Below are 17,212 nucleotides of genomic sequence, written 5' to 3'. Positions count from 1 at the left end.
ACGCGTGTAATGAAATGGTGTTAAAAATACTAAGAGATATAATGTTTACATTTAATATAAAATTAATGGAGTATAAAACATATAAACAACACTTAGTAACATCATCGTGAGATGTGAGAGTTATGAAATACGCGACACTGAGATAAGTTCAATGTAAACAAGTTTGTCGCGGATGGCCGCCGCACTCGCGGTCCGGCGTCAGTGCTGCACAGTTGCGTTGCGGTGAGTTCAAGTCCTGCGCAGGAGAACTGCGCCATGCGTAGGGGCCAAAGGCCAGGCCTTCGTTTTGCAACTTTGCAACTAAATGACCTCCATGGTCCAAAGAATTATTACCTCCAAATTTATAATTCAAAATATCTTTATTCAAGTAGGCATTTACACAGACTTTAGGATATTCAATTATTTTAAATGTTATAGTCAGCCCGTGAGTAAGCTACCGCCGGTTCAGGATCTGCTCAGGATCAGCTCTGATCTGCTTAGGACAGCCGGCAAGAATCACAACAGCTGTTTCTTTAAATTACTATTTACTATCGTTGATATATACTCTATATTATCAACCCTGCAAATGAGTCAACTAAGTTCCACATATTTGGATTAACTAAAAACAGTTGAATGCTATAATAAGATTTATATAATAATATACTTTAGAGACATTTTGTTATATTATTCGTAGTTTTAAGCTTCTTCCACATGTAAACACAGGTTTAATAAAAGCGGAATTTCCTGACCAGTATCACCAACATGGGGCGCCTGACAGCATCAGAGAAAAAGTTCTACAAGGACAACGGGTACATCCTCATCAGCAATCTGTTCACCGAGGACGAGCTGAGCAGACTGTCGCAGGAGTACGACAATTTGTTCCAAAGGAAGAACCAATCGAAGATCGAGAGCTCGTGGGTCGGCAGCGACGCGAACTTCAGGGAGAGCGATAGCCCTTATACCGTGAGTTGCGTGACCCTGTGACGGCCCTGAGACCAAGTGACGGCCCAAGTCAAAGGTCCCGATTAGCTTTACAAAACGAGGCTTCCAAGCTCCCGAGCTAAGCCGTTCCCAACGGGTCTTATTATAAATCGTTTACGTTCCATGGCTGAATAATGATAATGACATACCTTTAGTAAATCACCATCCTAAGCCCGGTTGAGCTGTAGATACCAACAGGCTAACAACGTCTGTGACCAAAAAAATGTCGTTTTATCTTTCATGCGTTAGCTTTGTAAATTTGAAGGTGAGTATGGATTGGATTCAAGTATTTTCTTGTAGAAAATACTACCAATGGATATAAGTTTTATCTCATCTTATAATAATTTTCCACGTACATATCATATGTTTTTCCTTATTGTTCCATGCGTGGGAAAGTGACGTTACAATTCGGATATAAATATTTTTTTCTGATTTTTTTAAATCTCATTTCTTTCTTTCTTTACAAATTCTTTCTCTCTTTCCTAACACCCTGAATAAATTTTTCATTCTTCAAGTTCTGAACTTCTTTCACATATCGCCTAACTTCCCTCATCCACATTCCTGATTACATTACATCTGGTTCTTATCACAGCATATACGTTTTTTCTTTGTATCTATTTATTGTTTTCAGAATCATCGATATTTGACCTTACTCTTTTATTAACTTTTTTTTTAGTTTCTTGTGGTCGGCTTTCCCGACACCTTATTTTAATTTTTAAATTTGTTCTATCCCTGTATATCACATGTTGAATGTCAACGTCATTTTTTAAATTTCTTTATATACATCAATAGTTACGTATGATCAATAGGTATTTATTACCAAATTTGGGTACTTCTTTCTAAGTGCAGAATGTATATTCATTTTAGTTAGATTATTAAATAACAGATATGAATTGTATTTTTAGGTAAAGGGAATTCAAAATTTGCAAATGCATCACTCCGTGTTCGGCGAGCTGTTGTACCACAAGAAGCTGTTGGACGCGCTAGAGGACGTGATGGGGACAAAGAACATTATGCTGCATCACACGAAGGCGCATTACAAGCCGCCGGAGAAGGGAGCTTCCTATCCCATGCATCAGGTTTGCACATAAGTAGTACTGGCCGTGTCTTTTGTGGTATATTTTCGTGAAATACATTCTCGGCATATTTATTAATGAATACCCCCCCCCTTAAGTGAAAGCCCCCGCGGAATAGACCCTCAATCCGTACGCTCCAAGTGTGTCAGCGAACGAGAGTTGGCGAGGAAATGCGGTGAGTGTGACCGTGACTTCTCTGCCGAAACAGTCGACTAAGAAGAAGAGAGAATTGGTGATTCTATGACACTCGTACATACTGTATTTGCTTAGAGTTACAAAAATATATTTTACCTAAATTATTATCGTTTTACATAACGTCCGATTGTCAGGGGCAAGGACACGTTGTTATCTTAATCTTGCACTGTTTATTAAATGCTAATTGTTGTATCTCTTTGTATATTCTAAAATACGTTGTAGATTCCCCTTTGTTCTTGTAAATGATAGATGATCATATCTGTTCAGGATTATCCCTACTTTCCGTACAAAAATGACTCCATGGTAGCGGCATTCATACATTTAGACGACTCTACGCCGGAAAACGGAGGTCTCTTGGTCTACCCGGGCTCCCACCTGCTGGGGCCGCTGGATGACGTGGGCGGGCGGGAGACTACGCAGTTCCACTACGTAGACCAGGTAAGAGAGCAATTGCAAGCAACTTTTTAATATAAGCAGGTAGTATAAAACAGTTTTCGAGTGAGCTTGGACGGATTGAAATCGATAAAAAATTAAAGTGCCGTCTTAAATCCTATTAACCAAACTAGAAGATCAGAATTTTTGATTACCTTAGTTAGTTTTTTTGGGAATGTTGTGCCCAAAGCCAAAGGTACTACTAGCTACCCACGACCTTATCTGACTTATCTTGGCGGGATCGAATTTGACATGACTTATGCGGATAACTTAATTGAAAATTTTAATTACTATATATTAATATAACTATTATTGTTGTTCACAAAATCGATTGAAAATTGTTCGTGTGCAACCAACATTGCCGGTGATAGCATAGAGTTTTTAGAAACGACACTCTGTTGCGGCAAAACGCCGTCGAATATAACTCTTATATTTAAAATCTTAGCGATCTGCTTTGGTATACTCCATAGCACTCCGCGCTGCAATAGTATACTGCTTTGTCAGATATGATCAAACGCTTTCGATGTAAGCTATTCGACTCGTGTTCCAGAACAAGTTTCCGATCGAGAAGGCGACGCCGGTGGTAGCAAAGCGCGGAGACGTGGTGATCTTCTCATACCTGCTGGTGCACGGCAGCACGGCCAACCTGTCGACCCGGCCGCGGCGCATGCTGCTCGTGCAGTACGCAGACGCGCACGACGCGCCCAGCGGCGGCGAGCCGGGCCAGCCGGCGCGCGGCCTCGTGCTCCGCGGCGTCAACCTCAACCGCGACGCCACCCTCGCCAAGCGCTACGAAGACTAGTGCAGCATGAGACTGGCAATGAGGAACTTTGATACCCGCCTACCTATTTTTAAAAAAACATTTCAAGCAGCCCAAACATTTCAAGAGAGACAATGAGGGTACGCCGCGCGCATTATCATTATGTCAGCCGATAGAAGGCCTTGCGTTGCTCGCATCCAACAATGTCCCGCTACATTAGCTATGTCGATCCACTCGCCGGGCGGCTACTCACGCCGCCTCCATCGGCCCGTAGTCTCCAATCAAGAACTTTTCAGCCACAATTGTTGTCGGCAGCAAAAGCAATGTGTCGCATCCATTCCCACTACAGACCTGTGATTATTCGAGCTGCTGTGACCTTCGTTTTTCTGTCGATTCAAAAAGTAGGAGTTTTCTGATTTGATCTCAAAGCTAAGCTTGGCGCCTAATCTTGTACACAGCTCTCTGGGTCACCTTAAGCCTTCTTATGAGGCTTTCCGTAAACGACAACGTCTATTATGTAACACCAAAATACATACAAAACAGAAATATTAAAGCACTATGTTTGTGTTGATGGTGTGGAACACAGATATTCTCCTTCTTATTTCTATATATCCACTCAAATAATTGAGGTGGGAATTTACCACATCTGGCTATTTCTGTCAAGTGAAATATTGTTTAAATTATTTAGAATAATGTGTTTTAGTATCAATTTGAATGTATCGCATTTACGAAGTACAGTCAAATCCATAATAGTAATTCTTAGATATCATATTAATAAACTTTTTTAGTAATATTATTTTCCAGTTGTATTTTTAACCATGCGTTTGCCATACGAATATAATAGTGGGGAGTTCCGTAACTGTAAAAAGTTTAGTCGTTCAGTTTGATTTGAAATAATTTTGTTTGATACTATTTATTTTAGATATATTTATTGCCTGTGCTGGAAAAGTGTAATTCTACAGACCCAGTTTAATTTCAAAGTTTTCTTAATTTTCTATTCTGTTAACTTTACAAAATATTGTTATTTTTTGTTATTGTATTATTAATAGTAATTATAGATCATTCAGAATATAATTAGTTTGTGTATCTAAATGTAGTTATTGAGAAATAAATTAATTTCGTCGATTAATTTAAAACGTTCACTGAACTCGTCAGTTCTGTTAATCCTCAGTGAGTCGCTCTAATCATTTTACAAACCGAATATCAATAGAATTGCAATCATACAACTATAATACCTGTAGTCCGAAGCGCATTAAAAAGTCTTGTAATAATATTGCTACATAAAAAGCCGCCACATGTGAAAGTTTCCGCGGAGGTCGTCACAACGCTCAACCGTTTGCTCGTCTCGCCCACTCGTCTCGCTCACTCGCACGGCGTGCACTATACGCGCTCTTGCTTGCGCCTTGGCATTGCGTAGCCAAGGCGCAGCACGTGCGTCCGCGGCCGTTGCAGTTCTCGGGGAGTCGGATTTGAACTAGGGAACGATGCGCATCCGCTCGTAGGCGCATTATTCATTTTCCGCGCACAAATTATTTTAATTATTCAATAAACGTTTTTCCACGTCAAAGTTTTCATTAAAATGCATGCGATGTACACAAACTATGAAGCTGAGATTGTTTTGAGCTTTTCTCTTTTAATAAAGACCTGCGGGCTGGCGGGCGGTGCATTTGTTGCACGACTACCATTGCATGTGCGGAAGTGGCTAAATATTGGTCATTTTCTTACCTAGTGGTAGAGTATTGACACTTGCGATTATAGGTCGCGGCTTCGATTCCCGAGATATAGTCTTCAATATTATCAACACTTTGCTTAAGTTATATCTGGTGATAAATACTGTTATAATTAAAAATAAAAAATATTACTTAGAATTTGGAATCTGTCATTACTATATGATTGTTCATTGTGTTTTATTATTTTCGCGCCAATATTGCTTACAAACAAGTTTCCAGAGGATGGACAGCAGCAACTACTGCAATCGCTAACCGGCGCGGCGATTGGAGTATATCTCCTCATAGATATCTTTGCGCAAGGCCTATGCCTTGCAGTAGATGTCTATAAGCTGAAAAGACGAAAGGATGTCAGATAGTTAGTTATTTGGATATCTGTCAGATAGTTTCTAATTGTTTATTTAACTGCGCCAACTTACTAATCATTTGAAAAAATTTAAAATTTGGAAATATAAAACTAATTAAGAACAAGTCAAATATAACAATAAATAATTAGGAAGTGTAAGTAAGAAAATGAACAAAAAAAATGTTGCGTATACATGACTGTAAGAACGTACATTCAAGAGAGCTAGTACAAATTAATTAACAGATGCCGTTTCAGAGGTCATTTGTGTCAAAATTCGTGAACAAAATTGATTGCCCCATCTCCTTTCTTCTATCGGATATCAAGATATACAGATTCCCGATATACAGACGCTGTGAAAAACGTTTCAATCGCATTAAGCGTTTTGCTGATAAGGAACGGAACAATCTACCGGCGCCGTTGTTTCCAGGTAGCTATAACTTTGGAGTCTTAAAGTCAAAAGTAAATAAGTATCTTCTAGGCAAGCATGTACCTTAGTGGACCTCGTCATCACTTAACAGCAGGCAGAGGTCAAAACCTTGGCCTAAAACAATAAAAAAAGCAAAAAAACTCGAATGAATTTGTTGTGGTCTCTTTTCAAATTAGAATACGAATACAGGGAAAGTTGATTTGATTCTAGTTGGCATTGTTCTCGTGATATATACAACTGATCAAATTATTTTCAATACTTCTTTGTAGTAAAGTTTAATATATGAAACGAAATCATAATATCATAACATTAAATACTTTCTTGTGTATAAAAATTATTCTTTTATATTATTTTATCTTATTACGTACGTTAATGAAATTCTATATTCAATTTCAAATAAAATATAATCAGTATATATTTGTTAATTTATTGTACATTTGTTAACAATGAAATTAACCAATTTTTGCATACGTACATTATAATATCAATCATTTAAATGAGTCAAACCAAGTTCCACACATTTCGATCAACTAAAAACTCTTGAACGCTTGAACAAGATTTATTTAATAATATATTCTAGATTTAAAACTAAGAAAAAGAATGTCTAAGATATCTTTTTTAACTTTAATATATACGCGTAAACCAGAGCCCATGGATGATTTTTTTAGTTTTTTGAGGACAAATTTTAGGCGTAACGAATATATTTTTCATTCTTTTATTAATCGTGTGTCTACTACTATTTTATATAAGATTTTAAATTTGGGCGTATAAACGGTAATATATTTATTTATTACTGTAATATAAATTATAAAAACATTAATATATGAAAATATAATTAAAAAGTAAAATAAACAAGGATATAGTAATATACGATTTTAGACAGCATAATAAGCCTTTCTATTGTCCAAAGATATTTGATTCTTCTCATTGACATAGATAAGCAATTCCTTATATGAGCAGCGTAAACAGTGAATGTCTTGCAGCTCTCCTTCTATAGTCACCTCTGTAGATTCCAGCAGCCGGTTGCAGCTTGCAGGTTAGCCATCTGCGAGTTGCCGCGGCTCGGTTTCCCTGCTCAGCAAGAGGTATATGCTAGATAATACCCATCTCAACTGGTAGTTCAGGCTAGATCTTGTAATGGGAATTGGGAAGTACGTGTGCTGACAACTCTGGTATCATATCTGGATAATGGAGCCAGCTTACCTGGCGTCTCCAGCGAAGACTGAATCGTTGGTGCGTTCTTGGTGACGTATGGGGAAGGCACACCCAACAACTCCATCATTTGCTTGAAGAGTTGTGTGGTGCTCTCACTCACGGGGCACTCACCTTAATGATTGCTACTGTAGGAGGTGGTGGAGGCAAGACCTGCCGTAAATAGGTACCTGTCCCCGGGCAAGTATACTGTTCCCATTAGTATAACCTAACGGTTGGGAACTTCAGGGAGAGTGTAATCAATAAATTAGGTATAGAATAGGCAGGGTGTTAGCAAAAGGACTTACAGTTAAATCTGAATCCATATGAAATGCCATGCCTCGTAATGTTCTCAGGAGAAGAGAATAAATAAAAGAAATAAATAGAAAAATAAAAGCCAATTGATTTCCTAATTATAAACGCATTTGATAAGATATAATTTTGTTGTATTACCAGAGATACCACAAAGAAAAAAGGTGTACATGTGTTTGCGCGTATGTGTATAGAGTGATTTCTATCAAATCAGGCTACTCTGAAATTCGTCTCACCTCGTACCTAGGTAATGATTCAAAGTGAATATTACTATGAATTAAGGTTTATATTAATTCACTTTCATAGATATAAAGTATCTAATATATACAATTATAATATAACTAGCTGATCCCGCAAACGTTGTTTTGCAAAAAAAATATTTTTAATTTTAAATTTAAAAATAACGATTGATCGTAGAGGGGTGAAAATTTAGGGTTGTATGTATTTTTGTATGTTGTATCATAAAAAAATAAAAACAAAAAATTTCGTCAAAATAATTAAAAAAAAATTTTTAAGGGTGAACAACCCTTATCACTTAGGGGTATGAAAAATAGATAGTAGCTGATTCTCAGACCTACTAAATAAGCATATAAAATTTGGTAAAAATCGGTCAAGCCGTTTCAGAGGAGTTCAAGTTCGAACACCGTGACACGAGAATTTTATATATTAGATGTATACAATTTGCATAACAAATCATATAATAAAACATGATTTGTTATGCAAAATGTAATGACAATAAAAAGCATCCAATAGTGTGCAACAACCTATTTAGACATGCGCAACATTCACACATACATAACTTTAAGTTATTATAAAGTCTAGTAAATCAATGTTCCTCGAATTTTAAGTTCAAATAACTTTAAATGTACGCGTAGATTCATCTACGGAGAATTGGAACTCCGCCGGTTATGCGCTCTAAATGTTCCAATTCCAAAAATGCTTCTTGGTTATTTCATATTTTATTAATGTTATTTATCTTTTATTATTAAGGTTGTGTTTTTTTAATATTTAGTTTAAACCGAACTATGTAACATCATATGAATGTGATTATCTCGATGGAACGTCTAACGTATGAAATAACTTTTAAATATATGAGTACGTAATGCTGAGAGAGAGAGAAAGAGTGTTGGCGGGAGATTGCGTGAAGAGTTGTGTCTCCTTGACTGCTCTCCAAGTAGAATGAAGATCCAAGTCAAAACGTTACATTGTACAGAAATTTTATTTAGAACGTAAGACGTTCACTCTCATGCTGGATAGATGACCCTAAAGGTCATTGGAAGACACAGGTCGTGGGCCGCTTCCAACCGGTTGTATTGCGAATCTTTGTGGGAGGTTTATGTCCACCAGTGGACCTCATAATAATGTTAAATATTATATACACACTGCAGGAAATTCAAGCATAGACCTACCTATGTATACATTTATGTGGACTTTATATGGACTTCCGCTCTCCCTTCGTTGCTTTAATTGACAAACGTCATTTCATGATGCCCTCTTTTATCTTTGCACTTGCTGTTACCCAGAAAAAACCTTGGTGTCTGCCCCGGGGCAGTAGCTCTCCATTGGGACTCCACAGTCTAGATGATGTCGGACAACTTGGGTAGAACTCATTTCCATGGTGTACGGTTTGCGTTAGTGTTTTGTTAACACTGATCTGAGTAGAGCTCACAACAAACAGAGATGGTTTTTTTAGAGCAATATCTTCTTTGTAGCAGCTACAACAATATATTTTCTAACACTTCATTACTAAAAATGCTTTATACTGTATATTTATTATTTTGTTTGTCGATCGTATGATACCATATAAATAAATCTTTTGTCTCAAAGCTGCTGAAGTAAGAAGTTTAGGGCTTCCTCCACAAAACCTGCGACGCCGAAGATTTTGTTTCTAGTAAACAAGCACCGTTCAACAACTACAGGCACTTTTCTGCCATATTGTACGTATGTGACGTATTCGGGCTGTACCTGCTTGCGTCGCGTCGATCATGTACTGCACAAGTTTTCCTAACCAAAATCTACTATATTTTAGCTACGGTCACTTGAAAATTAGTCAACCAATGATTTGTCTAATTTACTAAGTACTTGCAGATATTTTTCTCTAACTTCCAGAACATTCTCTCGGTGATAACATGTAAAACAAGACGTCGTTTCTATTGTTCACTGCCGGCCACCTCTCTAGTTATAATTGTTGAACAACTTACATAACGCCATCTACGTCAATGTCATGGCTGGGGCGATAATGAGATGTTTATGTCCAAATTTTTCCAGATAGTCCCATGAAATAATCGAATTCGGTGATGTTATTTAACGCCGATAAGTCTGACCCGTGTTATCGAGCGTTTTTAAATGCGACGCACGGCCTCACCGCGGCCAGTGAGACGACACCAGCGCGTCCGGCACGTACGGAATAACTAAGATTTATCTGTGATATAACCAACAGTCAAGATGGGCAGACTAACGGCTGAGGAGAAGAAGTTCTACAAAGAAAACGGATACATCATCCTGAAGAATATCATCCCAGAAGACGAACTGGCGAAGATTATCGAGGAGTACGACAAACTGTTCAAAAGGAAGAACCAAGCCAAGTTGGAGACGTCGTGGGTGGGCAGCGACGAGAACTTCAGACAGACAGATAGCCCGTATACTGTAAGTATTACTCAGTATTTCTCTGATCGAACAAATTTCACAGTTTTTTTAATTTTAGTGAAGCCTTCCAATGAACATCTAAGCGTGTTATGTATTTTAAATCACTAAACACATGTTTTTTTTATCATTGCTCAATGAAATACGGTATTACAAACTTTTATAAAAGTGTTCACAAAAATCCTTCAGAGGATCTTGCGGCTTTTTATAAAATTACGTCGCGTTTGGAACTCTCGTAGGTACTTGTTTCTAATTGTAAGTTACTATTCTAGCAGAGCACAATCACATTTCTGCTTTTTACTCTTATTCTGCTCTTGGTCTATATAACATCAGTCATGATCACACCTGTTGAAACTCTTGAAAATAAATGCACTCTCTCCAGACAATAAAAGGTCTATTTTAATTATATAAAACAAGTATGTTTTGTACTTTAACAAAAGTTGTCTAAAGGTACTCTTTTAACGCTAAGAGACGACTAAACCTGTATATTTAAGAAATTATTTGTCGGCTGTATAACTGTATTCTATCAACATATGGCAATACCTGGCATATTTTGTGTTTCTGACTTCTGGAGCTTTCAGAAGATAAATCGTTGATTTAGACTTATTTCTCTTTTGCACCCAAATAAGATTAATTTGTTAATTAAAGTACAAATAGCAGCCATTTTTTTAAAGTTATACATATAGTATCAATTCTATATATAAATATAGTATGGATTCTACATACCGATTTTAAAGTTAACGAGTTTAAAATACGAATCGCTCTTAATAACTTATTAAGAAATTCTCTTTGGTAAATTAAAAAATTATGAAAATGGTGCACAATACACTTATAACAATTCTTCTGACTTCACTTTAATTAAGCGGACGTTTGAGAAGTTGTCTGGATCGAATCCTCTTATTCTGCTAAATCACTTCTAGATCAGATCGCTGTACATGATTTTTCTTCTGTTTTCACTTTCTTAATGTTTAATAGTAAAAACTTTTGGTTATCATTTGGTTACCTACTAGGTTCGCGTGGAGTCTTATCTCTACAATGTCACGTTGCAGACATTTCATAACATTTATTACTTTTGGTTTGTTGAAAAAAACTCTTTAGAAACCAAGTTGTTTCTGGTATTCGTTTCTTTAAAAAAACATAGCAATACGTTTTGCCACTATTCATTTTGCTATTTTTTTCATCTTTTCGTTTAAACTCCGTAACACATTTTAAGTCTCAATGAAAAAAAAATTCAAAAATGCGAAAGAAAGTTGAATAATGAGTGAAAATACAATGAACATTGAAACTACGCATTTGAATATTCGCTTTGAACTCCGCGAGTTTGATAGTTCATGCGCTGCAAATTGATATTGTACTCCAACAGGCTTGCCGGCAATCCATATGAATATTAAAATTATATTATTTGTTTTACGTTTAATCAATGCAAAAAGTGATTTATTTATTCTTCTATTCATATACGATATGCAAATGCCTTCTGGCAGTACAAGTGTGTCGTTTTATTTACAACTATTTGTATAATATTGTACATTGTCATGAGACAGTCACATTAAAAATCATTGTTTCTGAGGGAAGTACTGAATAGATAGAACGTAATAATATGTGAGTTGCTAATTGTATGTTGTTTTTTCCAGGTGAAAGGTATCCACAACCTGCAGTTCCACCATGCTGTGTTTGGGCGCGTGCTTTACAACGACAGCTTGCTGGACGCGCTGGAGGACATCATGGGCACGGAGAACATCATGCTTCATCACACCAAGGCGCAGTTCAAGCCGCCGGAGAAGGGTGCCTCTTATCCCATGCACCAGGTGACTACCTTCATCATTTGTCTAAGCTGCAGGGACAGATTAAAATTCTGCAATATACGTTTCATCATCGTCTTTATGATATCAGCCATAGAACGTCAACTGCTGAACATAGGCCTTCCACAAAGATTTCTAATGGGGTCGTCAAGAAGTTGGCAGGTCTTCGGACGACCTGGACAAGCTCGTCTATCTATCTTTTGGTCGGACATCCTGCGCTGTGTTCACCGGTCTGCAGTCCTAAGCTTAGCTTATTAGTAATGGAATAAAACTACTATTCAATCAGTTTTTTTTAAGTTTTTTATAATCAGAGATAACGAATTTAATATAAAATAATTAAATTCTAAAACAATATCCGTTTTCCAGGACTACCAGTACTTCCCCTACCAAAAAGACTCTCTGGTCGCAGCCTTCATACACTTGGACGACACGACGCCGGAGAACGGCGGTCTCTTCGTGTACCCAGGCTCGCACAAGCTCGGCCCCCTCGAGGATGTGGGTGCCCGCGAGACCGTGCAGTTCCATTACGTTGATCAGGTCAGTTCTGGTAGCACTGCGCTGCTCTGCCGCTTGAGATCCAAATATTTACTTACACCAGAGACCTAATAGGGCGGTTATTAAGCGAAACAGAAAGAGAAGTACAGATGACTCGATGTCTTACACTTTAGATGCAAAAGCTGAAAATATTACGTACGAATGACATATCAATGGTTATTTTCTTTAAGCCTTGGTCAATCTTGGCTCGATTGGTTTATTATTAAACCAGGTCACTAAACCACTTTATCTTGAGCCATTGATGAAACCCCGGGCAACGAATCTTCCCATAGCGTTATCTTTGTCACGCTATGCAGCCTACGCTGCTATTGCCTTTATTCAGTTCACGTAAAACACTTTATGCATTAATGTGTTGCTGCTTTTTTTAATTTACTTTTATTATTTGTTCAAGAGTGTCATTTAACTAATATAGATCATGACAAATTTGCTTAGCAGGTCCCATGATGTGAATTGTTCTATTTTCCACTCATACATAAAGTCCGGTTGAATTAGGCACTATTGTTTGAAGAATTCTCAGAGGTAAATTTTAATATATTGCGATCAAAGTTTCCATTGGAGAAAGCTCCTGGCTTTTGTTTTATCATAATTTTTCAGGAATGTCGTTTAATTACTGGAGACCTTGAAATAGTTGGGAGATCCTCTGACGTAAATTATATGTTCCAGTCCAAATTCCCAATTGAAAAAGCGACGCCCGTGATCGCGAAGCGCGGAGATATCGTCGTGTTCTCGTACCTGCTGGTGCACGGCAGCACGCCCAACAGCTCGAGCCGGCCGCGGCGCATGATGCTGGCGCAGCTCGCCGACGCGCACGACCAGCCGCTCGGCGAGGAGAAGGCGCAGCCCGGCCGCGGCTGGCTGCTCCGCGGCGTCAACCTGGACCGCGACGCGACGCTCGCCAAACGACACGCCTCCTGAACCACACAGCTTTAGACTTTAAACCTTCGTTTATAATGTAAAAAATACTTCAATATCTTAATAAATCCTCTTTGTTACCAAAAACGGTTTGTCATTATACAGAGCCCTTTCACGCGATAGTCCAATTCTACATAAACACGTTGAGATTGCTCACTATATCGCTAACGTGAACAGGCTTTAGTGTATTCAGATACAGTAGTTTGCATCATGTTTCAATGCATTTGAGCAACCCATAGTGTAGATTGTCAGTGTATCTTATACAATACAGATACATAAGAGACATAAGTGTAAAAGGTGTGAAAGTGAATATATAATTCATTTATTAATTATCATATGGTACACCTTATATAAAAATCAATAGTGTAAGATATAATAAATAACGTAATGTTATTTAATATGTAAAGAAAATCTTCTAAATTCGGATTACTGCATGTTGAAGTTAATTAATGTTTACTATCTGTTCCTGCAAACTATGTACTGCCAGAAGTTATTACTCTTACGTTATACATATATTACTTGAAAGGAGCCAGTGTAAAAGATAAAAAATATTTATGATCGATACGATTTTGAAATAACGATGGAAATTAGGTAGTTCTTTAATTTTGAACAATTAGTATGATCAATTTTGATTTCATTTATTTATGTGGTTTAACTTTAAGAACATGAAAATAAAGAATATATATTTCTTAATAAGATCCTGCAAAAAATGAATGTTGCCATGAGAGAGTGCCCATGGACTTGGATTCCCTTAGTCTAAATTTGGAGGAGAATTTGGACTCGATACACTAAAAATTTTTGCAAGTGCAAGTGCACCTCCTCAGGTTGGATGGGTAGAGGGTTAATTGACAAGACGCACACGAGATATTTGAGAACAAACGCGCATTCTATTTATTGTCTAGCTGTACAGACATTTTCTAATGAACTGCTAAACTTCGACCTGGGCTGAATGGAATTTGATTTTCAATTTTTATAATAAGGCGCGTGCATATGTCCAGTCATCACCTTCCTTGTACAAGTAATTCAGGTTGTATGTACTCGGAACTTTATCTTATAAACGCAAGTGCAAGGGTTGTGCAGATGTTACCCCTCTGTGAGGAGGGAAATTGCATTTCACGGTCGCTGCATTGTCTCGCCTCTCTTGCTCATCGCACTCTGGGGACCCATTTCGCAGTGCTTAAACTAAATCAAACCTTATCACATATGACTAAGGTTTCAAATACAATCAGTTACGTTCATGATGGTTAAAGTGAGGATTAGTGAACAAATTCACTGTTAAAACTTTTGTTGTTACGTGAAAACATTTCAAACTTGTTACATGATATTTTTCTTGATTGTTTCTCGTTCTTTACATAAAATAAAAAAGACTCAAACACGGACTAAAAACGTTCTTATAATGTACATGTGCACATATCAGGACTTATTAGGAGACCACGGATCGGCAAGCGCTGCGTGAGAAGTCCACCCACAAGGGCAACGGGCAACCTTTTTAAGGCAGTCGTAAGAAGTTATATGTAGATCGCTTCCAACTGGTGCTATTTCAAATCTATGGAAGAAGCCTCTGTCTTTATTGCTTAAATAAGATGATGATAAAAAATAGTTCAGTAATTTTTTTAACTAGTGCTCGTTCAATAAACCTTTTTTTTGCTCGTTCAACTCCTACTACGGGTGGCAGGGCCTTTTTACATTGTAATTCTTTCATTATTTTCCATACATCGCTTCATTTGATAAACATTTGGAAATCGGGAATTCGAGAAGTAAGGTAAAACGGTAATAATCCTATGCCAAGTGAGATAAGATGCACGCTTAGAGTAAGAACATCTTGTAAATCTATTTGCAAATCTAACAGATAGAGGTATAGACAGGCTGCGAGGTCATTGTAGGCACGCGCGGGCGGGCGGCAACAGGTGTTGATGCAGTTCGGGGGCGGCGGGAAGGGACCGAGGTGCATTCGCTACAGCGGGTCCTCTTTTGTGCGCGAGAATGTATCACACGGCCGACAGGCCGACCTCCGCCTAGAACTGCAACATGTAACTAATGTAACACAAAAGTGTATACACACCTTATAGACTGACAGTGACGAAATTCCGAGCAGGTTTGTTAATATAATATACGTATGTATTTAAATATAAAATTAATAATATATAATTAAATAAATCTTATTAAAGCATGTGTAGAACTTGGTTCATTGAGTCATTTGAAAGGTTGATTTTATTATAATGCATACATAGGACATTGTTAAAATAAATGTGTCGAGTTTCTGTCCGTATTTTCACAACACATCGGCATTCCGAGCCGGCGATAGCTTATCCACGGATTCATTACACTGATTTTTTTATAATGTTAAAATAACTGATGATCTAAAAGTGTGTGTAAATACCTACATGTATTATTATATATTATTATTTTATTTAAATTTCAACATAACGTTATCTTTGCAAATTAGGATTTTTATTTTAAGAGTGTTTAATAACCTAATTATCCAATACAAAAATTGTCATTGAAATATGGTTTCTAAAGGAATATTAGTACTATAAATACAAAATTGAAATAAATATGAAGTAAATTGGAATTACAAATCAAAATTCACAATGAAAATACAATTAATAACAATACGTTGTCTGATACTAAGAAATATGGGACATCGTCTTCTGCTTTGGTGTAAAGCAACTAGGATAGTAGGTGCTGACTTGTATAATGTTACACAAATACTGTTGTAAACTTTCGAATTCCTGCAGCAAGAACGCGTTTTAGATCTCTCTTTTTTTATCAACGGCTAGGACAAATATCGGTAAACGCGCACCCTTATACAGAATGTGTGACCTCCACAATTCATATATTAGTGATATTGATATATTCTCGTGCTCTCTCGTATCTTTTAAAAGACAATTTCGTTCGAAATTATTGAGTACATACAATGCAATTTAAACCATAATATAAATATAATATAAATATATTGAACAAACATAATATAAATATATATAGTCTTTGATCCCTCTTTAGTAATGTTTTTATTTGTTTTTTAATTGTTTGACTATAAATCATTATATGTTCTCAGTGAGATAGTTATAAGGTAACAACTGTAACTAATTTTATATTTCTAAGCTTCTAAGTTTGTACTTTCTTACTGCCTTTTGTTACTGTCTATCTCCAATAAATTAATAAATAAATAAATTAGAATCATCAGAAAGATATTTCCGCTGCAGGTTGGGTTTCTACAAGCAGTGCGCTTGACGTCGTGACGTGGAGCGAATGACGAGTGTTAAGTGGCCGAGAGAGTCACCACAGGAGTAATGATATATAAATTAAAGATTAACTTGATTAAAACATGTATTAATACGGTTCCCAGTTCTTTATTAATTTTTCTACAAAATAATTTACAAATTTTTTCAACGTTAAAAAACATCATGAGCATTAACATGGTATTATGAGTTTTTTATTATACATCCCGGCAATTCGCGTAATTACGTTAAATTCATTTGTCAATTATCTGCCTCAATCAGGTGATTTCAATTTAATTTTAATAGTATTGTATTATATGTTAACTTATGTTAAGTAAAATCTATACCAATGTTTCCCAACGTGCCAACCACCCACAGGGGGGTAATTCGAAAGTGTACTCGGCACAAGTTTAACCCTTTCGCTTTAATACAAAAGTGTTACATAAGGCGTAAGAATTTAAAAAAGGTTATGGTGAAGCGTGGCACATAAAGGTTGGAAAATATTGGTCTACGCAGAGCCAATTGAATACAGTCTAAAACTTAAATCAAAAAAAAAGCTGCAATTATATTTTAATCGTTTATGTTGTATATGTATGTATACATAATTTTTAACTACTGTTTAAAATAAAACTTTTATAAATAATGAAACCTTTGGT

General features: G+C 36.8%; 2 protein-coding genes across 2 annotated transcripts; both read left to right on the top strand.

The window, feature by feature from the left end:
- Positions 1-716: 716 nt before the first annotated feature.
- On the top strand, positions 717-3,522 carry LOC137919925 (probable phytanoyl-CoA dioxygenase). Its single transcript, XM_068763147.1, has 4 exons — positions 717-942; positions 1,866-2,039; positions 2,499-2,669; positions 3,214-3,522. Exons 1-4 carry the CDS (start codon positions 742-744, stop codon positions 3,463-3,465), a joined length of 798 nt encoding a protein of 265 aa, XP_068619248.1. The 5' UTR covers positions 717-741; the 3' UTR covers positions 3,466-3,522.
- Positions 3,523-9,787: 6,265 nt separating this feature from the next.
- Positions 9,788-13,422, top strand: LOC137919895 (probable alpha-ketoglutarate-dependent hypophosphite dioxygenase). The gene is made up of 4 exons (XM_068763116.1): positions 9,788-10,072; positions 11,701-11,874; positions 12,235-12,405; positions 13,087-13,422. Exons 1-4 carry the CDS (start codon positions 9,872-9,874, stop codon positions 13,336-13,338), a joined length of 798 nt encoding a protein of 265 aa, XP_068619217.1. The 5' UTR covers positions 9,788-9,871; the 3' UTR covers positions 13,339-13,422.
- Positions 13,423-17,212: the final 3,790 nt, after the last annotated feature.

Source organism: Battus philenor, unplaced genomic scaffold, assembly GCF_028537555.1.
Source record: "Battus philenor isolate CCGP_79_NKW_IND1 unplaced genomic scaffold, ilBatPhil1.0.hap1 SCAF_17, whole genome shotgun sequence".
Classification (NCBI taxonomy): domain Eukaryota; kingdom Metazoa; phylum Arthropoda; class Insecta; order Lepidoptera; family Papilionidae; genus Battus; species Battus philenor.
The sequence above is the reverse complement of the archived record's forward strand: the minus strand, read 5'-3'. Positions and strand labels throughout refer to the sequence as shown.

Bases quoted from the DNA above. Each gene is read 5' to 3' on its own strand.
- LOC137919925 (XM_068763147.1), top strand. From the start codon at position 742: ATGGGGCGCCTGACAGCATCAGAGAAAAAGTTCTACAAGGACAACGGG. The intron at 943-1,865 runs GTGAGTTGCGTG...TTGTATTTTTAG, and splicing joins AGAGCGATAGCCCTTATACC to GTAAAGGGAATTCAAAATTT. The intron at 2,040-2,498 runs GTTTGCACATAA...ATATCTGTTCAG, and splicing joins CTTCCTATCCCATGCATCAG to GATTATCCCTACTTTCCGTA.
- LOC137919895 (XM_068763116.1), top strand. From the start codon at position 9,872: ATGGGCAGACTAACGGCTGAGGAGAAGAAGTTCTACAAAGAAAACGGA. The intron at 10,073-11,700 runs GTAAGTATTACT...TGTTTTTTCCAG, and splicing joins AGACAGATAGCCCGTATACT to GTGAAAGGTATCCACAACCT. The intron at 12,406-13,086 runs GTCAGTTCTGGT...TATATGTTCCAG, and splicing joins AGTTCCATTACGTTGATCAG to TCCAAATTCCCAATTGAAAA.